Below are 18,550 nucleotides of genomic sequence, written 5' to 3'. Positions count from 1 at the left end.
ATGCTCATACAAATGAATACACATGTGTAATTAAAATCTTTTAATGAAAAATGCTTATTTTAATTATAAATGAATTAAAAAACAAGTATCTTAAGAAACGTTAATTTATATAGGAGAAATATTAGCATACACTCCCAATGTCCCTCAGCTAAGCAGTTCTACCCTTTTCTCTAACTTTTATTACTCTAAGAACCTTATGTACATAGAACTACACAGCATTTTCCCTTTTGTATCTGGCTTGTCTAGGATTATGTCCAAGATTCATCTGTATGAAAGCGTTTATCAGAATTTCTCTCTTTTTAAAGACTGTGTAATATTCCAGTATCTGTATATACATGTATATGTGTGTGTGTGTATACATTTATTGATTCACTCGATATAGACATATGAATTGTTTCCAGTGCTGGCTACTATGTGGAAATAACCTATAAAATGGGCTATAAGCAATCACAAATTTTTGGTACAGACTAGAAAAATAAAAAAGCACACAAAGTTATGAATATGCACAGCACTCAGCAATGAACGCTCCATAAATGTTAGCTATTACTATATCCAGTTTGAGAGCATTTACCTTTACTGGTTATAGGAACCTGTTTGTTGGTTAGTTTCTCCACTTATAAGTTGCATATGTAATATGACAATACAATATAAATTGTAAAATAAACAGAATCATCATGTTGATGAATATAGTATTTAAACCTGATGAGAAAGCACAAATTAATACTTCAAAGAGAACTGAGGATAACAAGAAAACAGGAAATTTAAAATAATTTAGGTTGGGGAGTTTGTGTCTAGCAGGCTGAAGGCCTTGGGTTCAATCCCCAAGACTGCAAAAAAGAGAAAGTTAACAGTCTGGATCCCATACACACACTAACTTAGCAATACCCCAGAAATCCGATGAACATTAAATGGCAAAATTCTTTCTTTGTGCAGAATATCTGCCCATTCTCCTCAAAATCTGTTTGCGTTACCTCCAAAGCTCCTAACACAACCTCTTTCCCACCAGGAACCCAAAGAACTATACAGAGTGTTTCAAAAGCTCATCTCTGCCATTTATTTCTATCTGGTGTCTAGCACATTCTATAAAATTGAAAGTACACCAGATGTTTGGTTAGTGCTGGACTCAGGATTTTTAGGAGTACAGTACCAATGATATCAACACTTGCCTCCAGATGCAAAAGTGAGACTCAAAGGTTAACTACCTACTCAAATCATAAAATTGCCTATGACAGAACTGATACCCAGGTTCCATTTTCCAATAAAATTAACAGGGAAAACTGGTCCAATCTGGTTCCCCAGGCACATAAATAGAATTTATAGTGTATCTTCAAATGCTTTGTATTATAAAACACTATGTCAACCAGTAAGTGTTGAAAAACAAAAAAGTTAAACTTCACACCAGTCATGTGCCAAATCTCAATTGTACAAAGTTCTGAGGGGGGAAAACATCTTTTAATACAATATATTATATTAAATATACATCAAATATTTATCAAATTATGGGAACAAAAGCTCAGAACTCAGCCAGCCAGAACCAAAGATGACACAAATACCAAGCTGATCGGAGTCTAGCAAGATCATCATAAATGTCCATTCCAAAAAAAAGAGAAAAAAAAATCAACAAAAAGATTTAATGCTGGTTTTTCCTATTAACACACTTAAAGTGAAGTATGTGCAGTGGCACATAGAATTATCAATACAAAGAATGAATAGTGAAATCAAAAAAAAAAAAAAAAAAAGGACATAAGCATAGCACATCCAAATCCACTACCTGTTCTACGCATACTACAGCAAATGCTCGTATAACGCAAGTGACAACTTGCCCTGTGGAAAACAGGATTCGAATTTTGCGGAAGTTCCTGTTTATAAGGCTAGTGCCACAAAGCATCACGACATGCTGTCGTCGCGGAGAAACCTTTGAATGACTGCTTCCAGCAAGTGAGCTAGAATCCTCAGAGAGCAAATGCGAAAAGGAGACCTGTCTCCTATCGGATGGTTGGGCTCAGTGAAAGAAAGCAGGAAACTCACGTGAGCAGGTCCCTAGAATTCGCTGACAGGAGCTGCAAGATGAACGGGGCTCTGCGGCCACGGAAGGCCGGGGGACCACTGCGGCCCCCCCCCGAAGGATATTTCCAGCAGAGAAAAGGCCATGGGACCCCCGAGGACAGCTGAGCACAAAGCTGGAAATGCACCATCTGGGCGCGACCCAGCTACGGCGCCAGCTCAGAAGCTCGGGGGGCTCCTCACTGTCCCAACTCCGCACAGACCCGGGACTCCGACTCTCAGAGGGAAGGTGGCCGTTCCGTACAAGAGGCTGACGCAGGCCTCCACCGACAGACAGAACCTGCAGCCCGCGACACCCCTAAGGGAGGCTGCCTGGTCTCGGGGTAACGACCAAATCCAGCGCCACCGCCCACCGCAGCCCACCGCAGCCTAACGCGGCCTTCCTCAGCCCGTGCCCAGTCCGCAGGCCCAGCCTGGACCGGACCTGCCTCGATCGAAATGCAGGGCCCCTTACTCCGCCAGCAAGGCTCCTGTCCGCCGGAGGAAAGCGTGGACTGCGACCCGGCAACCCAGGCCCACCGCTTCCCCTCACTCACCATGGCGACTCCGGGGACCACAAGCAGCAGCACCTACCCCGCCGGAGCCGCCCGCCGTCAGGTGACCGAGCCTTCCGAGCCCCGCCCTCTCTAGCCCCGCCCTTGGATGGAAGAGGCTTTTCGATTGGCCCACTTAAAATCTCGCGTGGTTTGGGGAGAAAGGGCAGCCGGCGGTGTGTAGTGGACGGGGCGGGGCTAGAATAGTACAACGCTGCGGCGAACTAGGGACAGCAGGAAGGGAAGCCTTAGTTAAGGGGATCCGTGGCCGAGGAAGGGCAGCGAGAGAACCTTCTGCGCGTCCACTTCGCCTGGGCCCACGCCTCATCGTGTGCACATGCGTAGAAGGATGACCAGGATTGGTGTGTGGAACGGTCTCAACCTCTCGTCGCAACCAATCTGGACCCGCCGGGGGTGGGTCTTAACCCTCTGACAATCTGCGCGCGCATTGCTCTTGGCGCGCATTTCTTCCAGCGATGGAGTCGGAGCTGGTACGCCGCCTTGCCCCGCGTCTCGGCCTTGCGGAGCCGAGTGTGCTGAGGTGAGTGTGGCCTTGCGTGCGGGTAGACGTCCCTGACTGCGGCCCTGGGTCCTCCCAAGGCAGCGTCGGATGAGGGACTGGCGATGAGGGAATGACCGCACACTGGTCTGGGCGAGACTCGGGCTGTAGAAGATGGTTTGAGAGGACGTATGTAGTCGTCCTTGAAGCACTCTAGCTCTGTTGGATACACTGTGGTCGGAAAAGCCGGGGAGGAGCTCTTGTCATTCCTTCAGACTCGATGATTTGGATAAGCCAGGCTTGCAGGGCAGACCCTGTGCAAATCACTATAGATGGCAAGAGAAAGGTAGACTATGATACAGAGTGAAGAGCTGAAGTGATGAGCAGGGCATAAGAATTCCAGAAAAGGCCGGGCGTGGTGGTGCACGCCTTTAATCTCAGCACTTGGGAGGCAGAGGCAGGCGGATTTCTGAGTTCGAGGCGAGCCTGGTCGAGGCGAGTGAGTTCCAGGACAGCCAGAGCTATACAGAGAAACCCTGTGCCGAAAAATCGAAAAAAAAAAAAAATTCCAGAAAGGGCCCAGTGGCGTTGGGGCTGATTTATTAAATAGTGGCACTCATGGGAAAATTTGGTAAGAGTGGCCCAAATAGCTTCCATTTTCCGAAGCCCTTGAGATTGGGAGGATCATTGTAGGATCTGTCTTAGGAAGTAAAGCTACAGCAGGCAAGTGTGTAGAAAGTTCGTAGGCTACTGACCGGAAATACGATAGGACCCAGAACTGTTTTCACAAGCCGCCGAAACTGAGACCCAACCAGTCATTAAGGAAGAGAAAGAAAGGGATTTAATTTACTCTAATCTGCCTGCACCAACTCTTTATACTTGTTGAAATAATGTAAGAAGGAAAGGTAATGTCCAAGGAAGGCGCTTGGACACAGCTAAGTCTGGAGTCATTTTGGTTCTATGTAAAGAACTTCCGCCTCTCCAAAGGATGTGCATTCTAGGCCCCAAATGAACTTGCACAGTAGTTAGGTGGTGTGCAAGTCCACCATGCTGAATTCAGTTCTTTGCCTAAGTGTTGACAAAGTTCTGCAGCAGTTTTAGTGACCATACTGCCTTTATAACCAGGAAAGCAGAGGAGTTCCTGCGGCTGTCTAAGGTGAAGTGTGTCAGCCTGTCTGCACGTAGCTCAGAAACCAGCAATGCTGTCATATGCCTGGACCTTGCAGCTTCCTGTAGGAAGTGCCCCTTGGATAGAGTAAGTTGGCTCCATAGGACATTTGAGTGATCTCATGTGACCCTGAGGTTTCTTTGTTTTAATCTTCTTGTTGGCGTCTCTGTTTCTTTTTTATTATTACGGTTATATGTAAGTACAGTGTAGCTGAACTCAGACACTCCAGAAGAGGGCGTCAGATCTCATTATGTTTGGTTGTGAATCACCATGTGATTGCTGGGATTTGAACTCAGGTCCTTCGGAAGAGCAATCACAGGAGAGAGTTTTTAATCAACTTCAAGGGTACGATCTATCCTGACACAGAAATCAAAGCAACTTGAAGAATCTACGTGGCACCTACAGTCATGAAGCAGAAATCAAGTAATCTTTGTACCCAATTCAGTTTCTCCTCCTTTTGCACATACAGGATCCCATTGCAGGAGATTTTGCCATCAGAAATGGTCTGTCCACCTCAGTTAATCTAACGGGCACAGTCTCCCCTAGGCATGCCCAGTGGCTCTTTTTCCAAGTGAGTCTAGATCTCATCAAGTTAACAGTTGAGAGTAACTCTCACAATTTGTCAAAATCTTTAATGTTTTAAAATTAGAGTCAGGAAGAGTCACATGTTGAAACCAAATGTCAGTATTATTTACAAGATCCATGAGCTGCCAGTTTCTTCATCCATCAAATAAGAATAAAAACCATCTTTTACTGGATTATTATTCTGACTAAAGAAGGCATCTATCTTCTTTATGTAGTAGATGTACACAGTACTTGTGTCATAATGGATGTATTTATTCATTAAAGCTCTGTTAACTTTTCTGTTGCTATCTAACTCTTCAGTCTCTTTTACCCTGGCCTCAAGCTATGATTCTCACTTTGTGAGTCGTAGTTTTGTAAAGGAAACACTTTTCCACCCTGGAATGCTTTGTTGCCAAGTTCCTTTCTGTTCTAACGTGACTCTGCTTTGTTGTATATCTTTTACAAAGCTCTCCATGATTTCCCAAGATAGACTTGGCTCCCTACAATGGCGGATTATCCTGTTCTTCTTCCCTTCCAGATATACACCTTCCTCACCCTACGCCCAGTACTTCCCTTAATTTTCCTAGTAGTTTGTTTTGTGCAGCTGAGACAAGCTATACTATTTAGTCATTTTAAAATTATTTGTAAGTGCTCTTGCTCTCTTGCTCCTCTCTCACTCTTGCTTGTCCCTTCCTGCCCCTGCCCTCTCCCTATTCCCTTCCCCTCTCTCTCTCCACATGCTTATGGCCGGCCTCTACTCTTCTACTTCTCTACTCTCCCTCTCTGTTTCTGCTGCCCTCTTAACTCCCCTCCCCATACCCTGAATAAACTCTATTCTATACTAAAAAAAAATTATTTGTAAGTATGCATAATTGTACCTTTCTATAATATGAATTCTTTGAAATAGTCTGCTCTTAAAGTGATTGAAAAGTTTTGGGTTAAATAAAATTAGTATATAATTAATATCACAGACTGGTGAGGTGGCTTAGCCATTAAAGGCTAGGCTCAAAACCAAAAACATAATTAATATACCTCTTAATAAATATTTAAGAAGAATAATACTGAATTTAAAATGTGTGTTTTTCTTTTCAAAGGCATATTTAATTAGGCTCTCTGGTTTGAACAAGATGATGTATCAGAGCTGCCTTAAATCTTTTGAGTGTTTACTAGGATTAAATTCAAATGTTGGAATAAGAGACCTAGCTGTACAGTTCAGCTGTACAGAAGCAGTGAACTTGGCTGCAGAGATACTGCAGAGGTATGTATAATTTTATAATACTTACTCTATGTGTATAAGTGTTTGCATGTATGTATGTGCACCCCATGCATGCCTGCTGCTCTCAGGTTAGTAGAGAGCATCAGGTCCCATGGACTGGAGTTAGAAATGGGTGTGAGTTACCACGTGGATGCTGGGAACTGAGCCCAGGTTCAGTTCTAAAAGTCTCTAAAAGCACAAGTGTTCTTAGCTGCTGAGCCATCTCTCCAGCTCCTAAATAAATACTGAAAAGTTGTTAGCGGCACAGTCAGCAAACAAATGCTGACAATAGGTCAGGACAATTTAAGTTAGGGGCCAAATTTTGTTTCGTTTTCTCAATTGTTATTGCATTTTCAGTCCCTTTAAAATATTTTCCTGACAAATAATTTCACAAACATTGCTGTCTCCTAGCTACGAGTCTGGTCTTCCTGAAACACAGCGAGCAGATCTTGACTTGTCCAGGCCACTTTTCACCACTGCCTCACTACTCTCGGCATGCAAGTAAGAGTTCTTGGGCATTGCTTTATTGTGGTGGGTTTGCTTGTTTGTTTTTGCTTTCAGAGAGTTTTATGTATAGTCCATGCTAGCCTGGAAGTCACTATGTATCATAAGCCAGCCTTAAACTCATGATGATCCTCCTGCTTCAGACTCCCAGATGCTGAGATTTCAAATGTGTGTGACTCAACACGCAGCTAGTCTAAGTGTTCTTTTACCATTGGGGAATGTTGCCAATACGTGAGCTTTTCATCCTCAAAGAATACTTGTCATTTCATTTTCTTCGGCTCAGCACATTTTGCACTATAGACCTGTAACACTATGGTTTGTGGCCTGGTAATGAGAATCTTGGGTTGGCTGATAATATAGCTGCCAACTTAAAACGAGTGTTTCAAGAAGTTTACTTGCCATGTGGCACCCATGTCTATAAACAAGGTATTCTCATTTCAGACCCTACTTTTACTAAGTGTAAGTTGTAAATCTGTCAGGACAGTGATCATGTTTGATTTTCCAGGCATATTGTTTAAAAAGTACTGCAAAACATTTCTAAAATAAATTCTTACATTTAAATCACCAAAATACTTAGTTATTAGTATACATACTGAATTATTCCATGAAATACTAATTTTTTATATCTTTGAAATTGTTATTTTACTTTTTTTGTTTGTTTTTGTTTTTTTTTTGTTTTGTTTTGTTTTTTTGAGACAGGGTTTCTCTGTGTAGCCCTGGCTGTCCTGGAACTCATTTTGTAGACCAGGCTGGCCTCTGCCTCCCAAGTGCTGGGATTAAAGATGTGCGCCACCACCACCCAGCTTGTTATTTTTACTTTTAAAGAAACTTTCTACAGAAAAATCATGTAGTCTGTTAAAGAATATATTTCTCAGTTTCCAGTCATTAATTTTGGTGTATTTGGCACTTTTAGCAGCATACCTAGGAGTGATTGTCATCCATAAATAATATTCTTTTAATTCAACAAGGGTATGTGTACGAAGAAGGAATGTAATTGATGTTACAAAAGAAGCTGAAAATAGTCAAATAACTCCACTTTTGGAACTATATTAAACTGAACACGAAATGGTTGGTTGTCTGGGGGGAAGGGGGGCGTGTTGCTTGCCATATATGCTGCCTGTGGAGGCAAAAAGAGGACATTGGCTCCCCTAGAACTGGAGTTACAAGTGGTTGTGGGCTACTATATGGGGGTTAGAATTGAACTCGGGCCCTCTTAAAGAGCAGCAAGAGCTCTGAAGCGCTGAGCCATCTTTCCAGCCCCAGGTCTTTTGCTTTTTAATTGCTTGCTGTCAAAGAATATGAACAGGAGTAGGGCAATGAGATGTGACACTCCTGTGTAAATAGAAACATTCTCAAAGCGAGTTGAACACTTAACAGATACTGAGTCCATTCAGCAAATTGGTAACATCTGAGAGGCATGAAGTGCTGTAGCAGATGTCTTTATTTGCCCCATTTACTGCTGAACTGATGAAATTTCCGCTCTCAGATTAATAAGAAACTAAAGGACTTAAGAGCAAATCTGCAAGCTTCCAGCTAATGACATTTGGAAAACAGAAAGTCCAGACACCTGGAGAATTTTAGTAAACTCGTGGGCAAAGGGTCATAGGTTTGTAATCTGTTTTTCTTGCCCAGAAAACTGGTGATATTGAAAAAAAGCAAATTCATGAAATTGTTTTTTAGAATTCTAAAGATAAAGGTGGATAAAACCAAAATGATAACTACATCCGGTGTGAAAAAGACAATACTTGATCGACTGTGTAAGCAGTTAGAAAAGATTGGGCAGCAGATTAACAGTGAGTATTCTGTGGTTGAAAATGCTGATTTTATTAATTTTTTAGTGAGATAATTGACATGTCTGCCCTGCGAATAAAGTGGTTTAGTACCTGTCTTAGTCAAGGTTTCTATTCCTGCACAAATCATTATAACCAAGAAGCAAGTTGGGGAGGAAAGGATTTATTCAGCTTATATTTCCACATTCGGGGGAAGTCAGGACTGGAAATCAAGCAGTTCGGGAAGCAAGAGCTGATGCAGAGACCTTGGAAGGATGTTACTGGCTTGCTTCCCCTGGCTTGCTCAGCTTGCTTTCTTATAGAACCCAAGACTAGGCCCTCCCCGCTTAATCACTAATTGAGAAAATGCCTTACAGCTGGATCTCATGGAGGCATTTCCTCAAAAGTGGCTCCTTTCTCTGTGATAACTCCAGCTTGTGTCAAGTTGATAAACAAAACCAACCACTACAGTACCTTTGAAAAATATGGTTCTACAAATCTATGCTGAGAAAATACATTCCTTAAGAAACATCAGTATCAGCCAAGCATGGTGGTGCATGCCTGCTATTCCAGTACTTGGGAGGCAGAGGCAGGCAGATCTCTGTGTTCAAGGCCAGCCTGATCTACAGAGTGAGTTCCAGGTCAGCCAGGGCTACACAGAGAGACCCTGTCTCAAAAGAAAGAAAGAAGCTGCAGTGTTAAATGCCAGCATCTGAGTACTGCCTGGGATGGCAGTGATCCCATGTCTAATAAAAGAAACAGCCAGAACAAGAGGAGCCGGATTATCTGCTGCTCCTTTATCTCTCTTTGCTCCTCTGGGTACTTTCTGTCATCCAGCTGAGGACTTAGATGACCAAATATAAATTGATTAGAAAAATTAACCTTGAAACCAACTTTTCTTTTTCTAAAAGGAGACTCTGCAGATTTAGCTAGACCAGCACTGAAGAGAAAGAAGCCAGAGTTTAGTCCAACACTGAAGAAAAAGGAGCCAGGGCTTGAACCACCAGCAAAAGGTAGGGCACCCTAGCTGTCTTGGTGCTGAAACTGATGCAGTATAATTTATACACTGAGCAGTCCTGTGTTGATCCCAACAGTTTATATGACAAGCAGCAGCACTAGAGGAAAGCCTGACAACTAATTACTTGATAAGACCTATTTTTCAAGCCAGGCATGATTTACACACCTGTAATTACTTCTACGAGCTTAGAAAATAGACACAGGTTTGCTGTAAATTGAAGGCCAGTTTGATCTATATAGTGAATTCCAGGCCAGCATGGGCTACACATTGATACCATCTCACAACAACAACAAAACAGCCTTTTAAGCAATAATTAAAGGAAGTAACAGAAGTGTGAGTAAAAATATATCTGAAGTGGCCAAAGAATACAGATATTACTAATTTTTAGAGATATATCTGGTACAGCATGACATGTCTTTAATCCCAGCACTCAGAGGCAGGGCCAGGCTGATCTCTGAGTTCTAGGCCAGCCTGGTATACAAAGCAAGTTCTAGACCAATCAGAGCCACACAGTGAGAATTTGTTCGAGAGAGAGAGAGAAGAGAAGAGAAAGAAAAGTGTGAATGTTGGTAACTAAACTGTACCTGGGTTCATATTTTACTTTGCCAGTGTTAAAATCTTTAGGCAAATTAAACAATTCAAGCAGACTGACTCATAAATTGGACAGCTTCAAACCTAAAATTGGTTCAGAGAACACCACCCAGTGGTTAAACAGAAGTCCTAATAGAGTTGACCTAAAAGGAGATAGAAAACATCCAATTGAGTCAAACTACTCATTTACTTTATTTAAGGATATCTAGTGTGAGGTCCCTGTTTGGATAACCAGAAAAGTAGCTTTGGTGATGGGCTGCTTTTTTTTTTTTCCTTCCTCTAAAAATATATTTCCAAATTAAGTTCTAGTTACCTACATAGGAACTCTAGCTACAAAAACAATCTGATACTAATGGCTAATTGTTTGACACTACCTACTGGCTGCGTGCATTTGAAAAGGTGATGTAATTTCTGCAAGCTTCATTTTCCTAGTCTGTAAACTGTGACTAATGTTAGCGCCTACATCATAATGTTGTGATGGGATTGAGGGACAAACGTGGTTGATGTCTTAGAGTGCTTAGAGTGTAGGAGAGAAAAGTGAGAGCTGCCATGTTACACTGCACTCTAGGGTCTTACTCTCTTACCTTAATTGAAGTAAATACTTGCCAATTTTTACTTTTATGCCATTTATAAACTTGTTTAAAATTGCATTTGCTGACTTTCTCTCACAGAAATAGAAGTAATAGAAACCCTACATAAACTACCAAAAGATGAAGATCTGACCCAGGATTATGAAGAATGGAAAAGGAAGATTTTGGAAAATGCTGCCAAAGCTCAGACAGCCACAGCAGAGTGATTTCCATCTCACTGCAGGCGTGTGCAGTCTGTCTGGAGATGAAGGGTGTGGACGTCTTCTATAAGCCTGAATTCCAGGTGTGCTGAGGAGTGTCTCAGTACAGAGGATGCTAGCACTGGGCACCTCACATGGACATTAGATCAACCATATTGCCTCTGTCCTCTCACGTGGGGTGAAATTGGGACCATTTTGCTTCTATGTGTTACGTTTAAGAAAATTTCCTGACTAAACCTAGAATACAAATTTCAAGCTGAAAGACATCTCAGACATTTTATTTGTTTTTGTGGTTTTTTTAATTTTATTTCACTAAATCATTGTTATATAGCCTAAGTTAATAAAATTTTTTTAAATGTATATGAGTATTTTGCCTACATGCATGTTTGTGCACCACATGTATGTCTGGTGCAGTGGAAGCCAGAAGAGAATGCTAGATCCCTAAGCCTAGAGTTACAGACAGTGAGAGCTGCCATGTGAGTGCTGGGACTTAAACCCCAGTCCTCTAGAAGAGCAGCTAGTGCTTTTAACCACTGAACCATCTCTCAAGCCCAATAAATGTTATTTTTATATGCATTTGAGTAGTGATTGTCAGCTTTGAGTAATCTTTCTTAGGCCAAAATCTGTATCTACTGAAATGAAGAACAAGCCCATGTTCCTGTGCAGTGAGCCCTAATACCTAGAACACAGACTCAGACTTCCTGGGTTTAAGACCCGGTCTACTTTGCCACTTGAACAAGTAAAGTTAACTTCTGTTTGCTCCATCGAGGAAGTGGGAAGTAAAAGGTACTCCTTTGGCTATAGATGTGGCTCGGTTGCTAGGGTTACAAACAGGAAGTCCTGAATTTTGACTACCATCACTCCAAAAACCAGGCTTAGTGCATCCCTGTTATCCCAGCACTTAGGAAGAGAAGGCAGGAGAATCAGAAGTTCAGAGCCACCCTTAGCAACATAGTGAGTGGGATACATGAAACCCTGTCTCCAAAACAAAAAAAAGAAAACCTTTCTCACTGCTGCCTAGAATAGCTGGGAGACCCAATGCATGAAAGCACTATAGTACAAATATCTGCTGTGAAGAAATAATAAAGACAGGCCTGACATAATGAATTACACATTAGTACATATTACAAAACAATCCATCGAAGTTTATTTCTTTCCTATCCATACACAGGGAAATGTAACCCTAGTAAACCCTTTATGGAAGAGGCTTTATAGATTTTCATACAGTATATTCTGATCGATTTTCTCTTCCATCTTATAGATATTCCCCCACCTTCCCACTCATCCAGCTCCATACCTTCTTTCTATAGAAAACAGGCAAAAGTACAAATAAAAGCACAAGAAACATGCACATACACAAAGCCCATAAAAACAAAATTCCAGAAAAAAGTGATATGAGACCAAAAAAAATGTACAAAAATAACATGCAGATTTGTGTTGGCCTTCTACTGCTGGGCATGAGGCCTGCCATTAAGTGTGGTTTATATAAACCCAGTGACACTCCATTAGAGAAAACTAATTTTTCCTTTGTAGTTGTCAAATTGAAATGTTTTTTTTGTTGTTGTTGTTGTTAGAGCTCATGCCCACCTCTCCCATCTCAACATTGGGACCCCATCTGTCTTGGACCTGTGCAAGCCCTGTGCATGCCACTATGTCTCTGAGTTCACATGTCTGTCAGTCCTGTTGTATCTGTAAGACATTCCTGTGTCATCCATCTCTGGCGTTTATAATCTCTGCCTTGTTCACATAGCTCCCTGAACCCTGAGAAGAGTCCCATTTAGGACTGGACTGAGTGAGACATTTGAGCTATAGGTGTAACAATATCATTAGGAGTCATTTTATTGCTATGTTCCTTTAGCAGAACAATAGTATTTAGTTTTTCCTTAGGGCCAAGCTCTGTCTGGCCTCAGATTCTTAGCCACTGGGATAGTGTCAGGCCTGGGTTCCATCTCATAGAGTGAGTTTTAAATCCAATCAGATAGTGGTTGGTCACTCCCACAACATTTGTGCCACTGTTGCACCAGAGTAGCATGCAGGCAGGTCTCCATTGTAGATCAAAGCGTTTGTAACTGGATTAATGTTTACCTTTCTCCTCTGGCCATGTGCAAAGTACCTTCCAGCACCATGAACACAAGTCAGTAGGGATGAAAATTCTAGGTAGGCACCAGCTGGACTTCTACATAATGACATGTAAGCATTGTTTACATCAATAGGGCCTTACCATCAGTTTGTAATAGCATTGACAATTGCCAAGTTATTTAGGGGTTTCCATAGTGTCCCTTCGGACAATAGCTCAATTAGATGTAACTAATTCTTGGCACTGCAGGTTTCACTTAGCAGCAAAAGATGTCTAGTTGGAGCATTGTCTTCCTCATTGTTTGGTGACTCCATTTAGATTACACACACACACACATGCGCACACACACATACACACACACACACACGCACACATACATACACACACACGCGCGCGCACACACACACACACACACACACACGTTTTAAGAAGCTTCTACTGTAGTAAGTTTCCAGAAGTAGAAGTAAGGGCCTTCCTCAAAGGCTTATCTCTTCATAAGTATATATTCTTATTTTCCTGTTTGTGAGAGATCTCTCTTCCCTCCTAGTTCCTTACTTTGTGCCTAGCCCCTGTGATTATATGGATTGTAGCATGCCTATGAAAAGCTTAAAAGCTAACATCTACCTGTAAAAAAAAAAAAAATACATAAGGGAGTGGTTAAGAGCTCTGACTGCTCTATTAGAGGTCCTGAGTTCAATTCCCAGCAACCACATAGTGACTCACAGCCATCTACAATGAGAGCTGATGCCCTCTTCTGGTGTGTCTCAGACAGAGTACTCATATACATAAAATAAATAAATAAATCTTAGAAAAAAGAAAGAAAGAAAAATATATGCCACATTTGTCTTTTTCAGTCTGGTTACCTCATTCAGGATTATTTTTTTCCCCCTAGCTCCACCCATTTACCTAGGAATCTCTTGACTTGGTTATTTCCTTTTAATAGCTGAATAATATTTTCCATTGTGTAAATGCATCACATTTTCATCATCTACTGATGGGCATCTAGGCTGCTTTTCAATTCTGGCTATTATGAATCGAGCAGCAATGAACATGGCTGAACAAGTATCTTTGTAGTAGTATGTGGAATACTTTGGATATATGCCCAAAGGTAGTAGAGCTGAATCTTGAGCTAGATCTATTCCCAGCTTCTTAAGGTACTGCCACACTGGTTTCCATAGCGGATGTACAAGTTTGCACTACCACCAGCAATGGATGAGTGTCTCCCACACCCCACCAGCAATGGATGAGTGTCCCCCATACCCCGCATCCTTGCCAGAACTAGGTGTCATCTATCTATCTATCTATCTATCTATCTATCTATCTATCTATCTATTTATTGCTGTTGAACATTCTGACTGGTATAAGGTAAAATCTCAGAGCAGTTTTGATTAGCATTTCTCTATAATTAAGGATGTTGAACATTTCAGCATTTCTCAGCTATTTGAGCTTCATCTTTTGAGGAACTCTGTTTAATATCCCTTTTTTATTGGGTTATTTTATTAATGTTCAGTGATTTTTTTTTTAGTTCTTTATATATTTTAGGTATTAACCCTCTATTGGATGTGTAATTGATAAATATCTTTTCCCATTCTGTAATGTTGAAGTTGCCTTGGAGACCCCAGAACCATGCCAGAACCATGGGATACTTGTCAAGGAAAGTTGCTAATAGGGAGTAGAACCAATCCAAGAGAATGAATTGTGTTATAGTCAACAAAGCTGAAAGAAGTGCTACATCAGCCATGGAGATTCAGAGTTTAGAGTTTGCCCGGCTAGTTTTCAGTCTTGCTTTGGTCCAGTATCTCCTCACTGTGTTCCCTGCGTCCTGGAACAATAATGTATATCCTGTGCTGTTGAAAATATGTTGAAAATATGTGATCTGATTACTGACTATAATTTTATAGGGATTACAGTTAAGAGATTGCATAACTCTCAGAGGAGATGCATAACTCTCAGAAGAGACTTTGAATTTTGGACTTTTTTTTTTTTAAGATATGTATACAGTGCTCTGCCTGCATGTATGCCTTCAGGCCAGAAGAGGGCAACAGATCTCATTACAGATGGTTGTGAGCCACCATGTGGTTGCTGGGAATTGAACTCAGAACCTCTAAAAGAGCATCCAGTGCTCTTAATATCTGAGCCATTTCTCCAGCCTTACTTTGGACTTTTAAACATTGTTGATAGATTATGGGAAGTTTTGAGATTGGACAGGGAGAACCCTTGGAGGAATAGAACAAAGTAAATAAAATAGATTGACTTTAAAAAAAAAAAAAAGGTATCCATAGGAATGTGGATTTATGTCTGGCATTTTAATCCTATTCCATTGATTAGCTTGTCTGTTTTAATGCCAATAGCATGCTATTTTTAATACTATATCTCTGTGGTATGGCATAAAATTTGGAATGTATTCAGAATTGTTTTAATTATCCTGGGGTTTTGTGGTTTTGTGTTTTTTTGTTTTTTTTTTTTTTTTTCGAAGCTGAAAGCTATCCTTTCAGTTTCTATAACTAATTATGTTGGAATTTTGATAGGAATTGTACTAAGTCTGTAGTTTACTTTTAGTATGATGGCCACTTTGACCATATTAATCCTACATATACATGAGAATGGGAGATCTTTCCATCTTCTGAGATCTTCAATCTCTTTCTTCAGTGTCTTAAAGTCTTTATCATATAAGTGAAAAAACTCATTTTTTATATATACATGTATATGTATGTATATATATATATATACATACATACATATATTTGGTATTTGTATATGTGTGTGCATACTTAACACACACACACACACACACACTATTATCATGAAAGCTATTGATTCCATGATTTCTTTCTCAGTCTGTGGTTTTTTTGTATATAGGAAGGTTTGACCTAGACCAGCAAGTCATTTTTCAGTGATAGGGTCCAGGAGATGAGAGGAGTAAGAGGATGGAAAGCCGTTTCTAAGCTAACGGCTTGTGCTATCTTACTACTTATTGAAGAAAAATGGGACAGAGTCAGCAAAAGCCATCATACAATGGGACGAAGTCAGCAGGAAGCTAGTTTAAGTAGTGTTCCACCAGGGTGACTCAGGATATCTCAAGGATATCACAGAGCAGCCTTAGGACTGATAACTCTGTTCTCTTCCATGAGGAAAGCCAAGCTCTCAGGAACCAAAACCTGAACCTCTCAAGGCCCTGGCCCCAGCCCCAGCCTGGACCTTGCCAAGTTTACCCCCGGGCAAAGACCCAGAATGAGGTTCCTTTTTGTAAGTTGTCTTTTGCTGCTTTGTGTGTTCTTCTTTCTTCCACCCTTTCCCACCCCATTCCCACCCCTTCAACCTCCTAACACTAGGAGAAAAATAGGAGAGGAAAAAAAATGACAGCGAGGAAAGGGAGCGATGTCATCTTTAGACTACTTCCTGCTGATTAGGGGCATCTAGTTCCTTGGGGGCAAGTTTGATCTTTGCCATCAGAATGTCTAATTTCTTCTTTTTCTTCTTTGTGCACTACTCTGGAGTCCCCAGAATTCCAAATTTCACACATTAGCAGAAACCATTCGCAGCTGACAAAATCATGCTGCTGCTAGAGGATGGGGCAAATCACAGTCAGCCGCTGTGGACGCCCATATCCCACACCTGGGGTTAAAATTAAAACATATTCTTGCTGGGCGGTGGTGGCACACACCTTTAACCCCAGCACTTAGGAGGCAGAGGCAGGCAGATTTCTGAGTTCAAGGCCAGCCTGGTCTACAGAGTGAGTTCTAGGACAGCCAGGGCTACACAGAGAAACCCTGTCTCAAAAAACCAAAATTAAAAAAAAAAAAATGTTCTTATCATATTCCTGGGGTTTGTTTTGTTTAAGAAACCAAAATCCCCAACTTGTCACTACACTTTTTTGTCTTCTCAGGGGGCCTCTGAAAAAGCCTTGGCTCAGTCTGGCTTTGATCTGGATCTCCTATTATTACTCTATTCCTATTATTCATAATTTAGGGTTTTTTAAAAAATAATATCCCAGATTCCTTGGATATTTTTGCCTGGGGTTTTGTTTTGGTTTGATTTGGTTTTTAGTTTTAACATTTTCTTTGCCTGAAATATCTATTTCTTTTACCTTGTCTTCAACATTTGAGAGTCTTTCTTCTACGTCTTCTTGTACTCTGTTGGTGAGGTTTCCTTCTGACGCTCTCTCATTTCTGACTTCCTAAATTTTTCATTTCCAGTTTGACTTCAGTTTGGATTTACTTTAGTGATCCCATTTCTACTTTAAGGCCTTGAACTGTTTTCATTACTTCATTCCACTGTTTGTTTGTGTTTCCCAGATTTCACGAAGGGATTTGTTCACACCCTCTCTAAGACCCTTGGGCATATCCATAGCAGCTCTTGGGAAGTCCTTGTCTTCTGCTTCAGCTCTATTGCACTTCTCAGGGCCTGCTCTAGTAGGGCTGCTGGGTCTGGTGCGAGCACATTGTCTCAGCTGTCAGTGGTTGTGGTTCTGCGCTGGTGTCTAGGCATCTGGGGCCTGGATGATCGAGGTGATTCTAGGTGTTGTCTTAGCTGGTACGGTTCTGTTCCTTGGGTTCCTTTGCTCTCTCTGATCTTAGGAAAGCGTGGTGACTGTGAGTTGCCTGGTAGAGCGTGCGTCTGCAGGTCAGTGGGTGGCAGAGAGGGATAGAGGTGGGCTAGGAGAAAGGCTGAAAGGGGCATCAGGAAAAAGCTAAGGGCATCCTGTCCACACAAAGAGGTGGGGTCACCAGAGAGTTATAGGTATGGTGAGAGGAGGAGGCCTAGCAAGTAGGTTGTAGTAAGACAAAGAATAATCTGGAAAGATACAGGGGAAAGGACCAGGGAGCCCTGGGTCTGAACCAAGAGTTGGAGTTGTCAGTGAATGGAATTGCGGTGAGACATGGTGCACCTGCAAGTAGATTGTTACCAGGCTGAGGGTGAGAATGGAGGACAAGCAGAATGCTACTCACCTACCTGTGTCCCTGGCAGGTGTGGCCACTGGGAGCCCCACCTAGAAAGTGTTTCCAGGTGTTGGAGGTTCACACAAAGAATGGGGATGGATTGGAAGAGAAGGCTGGGAGTGTCCACAAAGAGGAGGGAAACTGTGTCCACACCATGGTCTTGTGGAGTCCCCAGGGAATGGAGGTAGGGTGGAAGCAGGCTTATTCAGGAATGAAGATAAGACTGTAAAGATTGTGGGCTTTGTAGATGTTAAAAAGCTGCTAGTAGCATCATGTCATAGATGGCTTTGACTAAAATTAAAATGAATGATTGTGTACTCTCTTCAGAAGTACATATACTAAAACTGTCAGAATACAGAGGTTATTACCATGGACCCTGTGCAAGACTGATAGGCAAATTCATGCGATAGTTAAAGTTTGAATCTGAAAAGTACCCCAAAAGTTCATGTGTTGAAGATCTAATCTCCAATGTGGTGTTTTGAGAAGTGATTGGACCATGAGGACTTTAACTCATCAAAATATCTAATCTACGATGGGTTCTCAATTTGAAAGGGTGGTGATAGAAACTTAGAAGATGGGACTCGATCAATGGGGTTGGCATACACATGGGGATTTTAACTTGGCTTCTTTCTCCCTCTCTTTCTGTCTCTGCATCATGGCCCCCACTGGATTAGCAACTCTGCTATCTTCCCACCATGATCTCACTTCTTCAAAAAATACAACTGAACCAACCACATAGACATGAGCGCCAACAAATCTTTACCCCTTTCAGTTTTTC

General features: G+C 41.6%; 2 protein-coding genes and 1 non-coding gene across 4 annotated transcripts in view; 2 read left to right on the top strand and 1 right to left on the bottom strand.

Moving 5' to 3' along the window:
• Window positions 1-2,705, bottom strand: part of Vps35 (VPS35 retromer complex component) — a 39,198-nt gene extending 36,493 nt beyond the window's left edge. The window contains exon 1 of the mRNA XM_021169341.3: window positions 2,601-2,705. Within this exon, the coding sequence (XP_021025000.1) occupies window positions 2,601-2,603 (3 nt within the window). The 5' untranslated portion in view covers window positions 2,604-2,705. The remainder of the gene's footprint in view (window positions 1-2,600) is intronic.
• Window positions 2,706-2,768: 63 nt separating this feature from the next.
• On the top strand, window positions 2,769-11,331 carry Orc6 (origin recognition complex subunit 6). Of its 2 annotated transcripts, XM_021169342.3 has the most exons (7): window positions 2,769-3,138; window positions 4,222-4,351; window positions 5,923-6,086; window positions 6,495-6,584; window positions 8,268-8,380; window positions 9,268-9,369; window positions 10,637-11,331. In XM_021169342.3, the coding sequence occupies exons 1-7, from the start codon at window positions 3,074-3,076 to the stop codon at window positions 10,759-10,761; spliced, it is 789 nt and encodes a 262-aa protein (XP_021025001.1). In that variant the 5' UTR covers window positions 2,769-3,073; the 3' UTR covers window positions 10,762-11,331. The 2 variants fall into 2 exon arrangements, with proteins under 2 accessions (XP_021025001.1, XP_085699860.1); XM_085843734.1 differs by lacking the exon at window positions 4,222-4,351.
• A 6,755-nt stretch (window positions 11,332-18,086) lies between these two features.
• LOC115031890 (U6 spliceosomal RNA) lies at window positions 18,087-18,193 on the top strand. The gene has a single exon (XR_003837522.1). It is a non-coding gene; the product is annotated as a U6 spliceosomal RNA (small nuclear RNA).
• The last annotated feature ends 357 nt before the right edge of the window (window positions 18,194-18,550 follow it).

Source organism: Mus caroli, unplaced genomic scaffold (assembly GCF_978045245.1).
Source record: "Mus caroli unplaced genomic scaffold, Mus_caroli_1 scaffold_10, whole genome shotgun sequence".
Lineage (NCBI taxonomy): Eukaryota > Metazoa > Chordata > Mammalia > Rodentia > Muridae > Mus > Mus caroli.
This window is presented reverse-complemented; position numbering and strand designations above follow the sequence as displayed.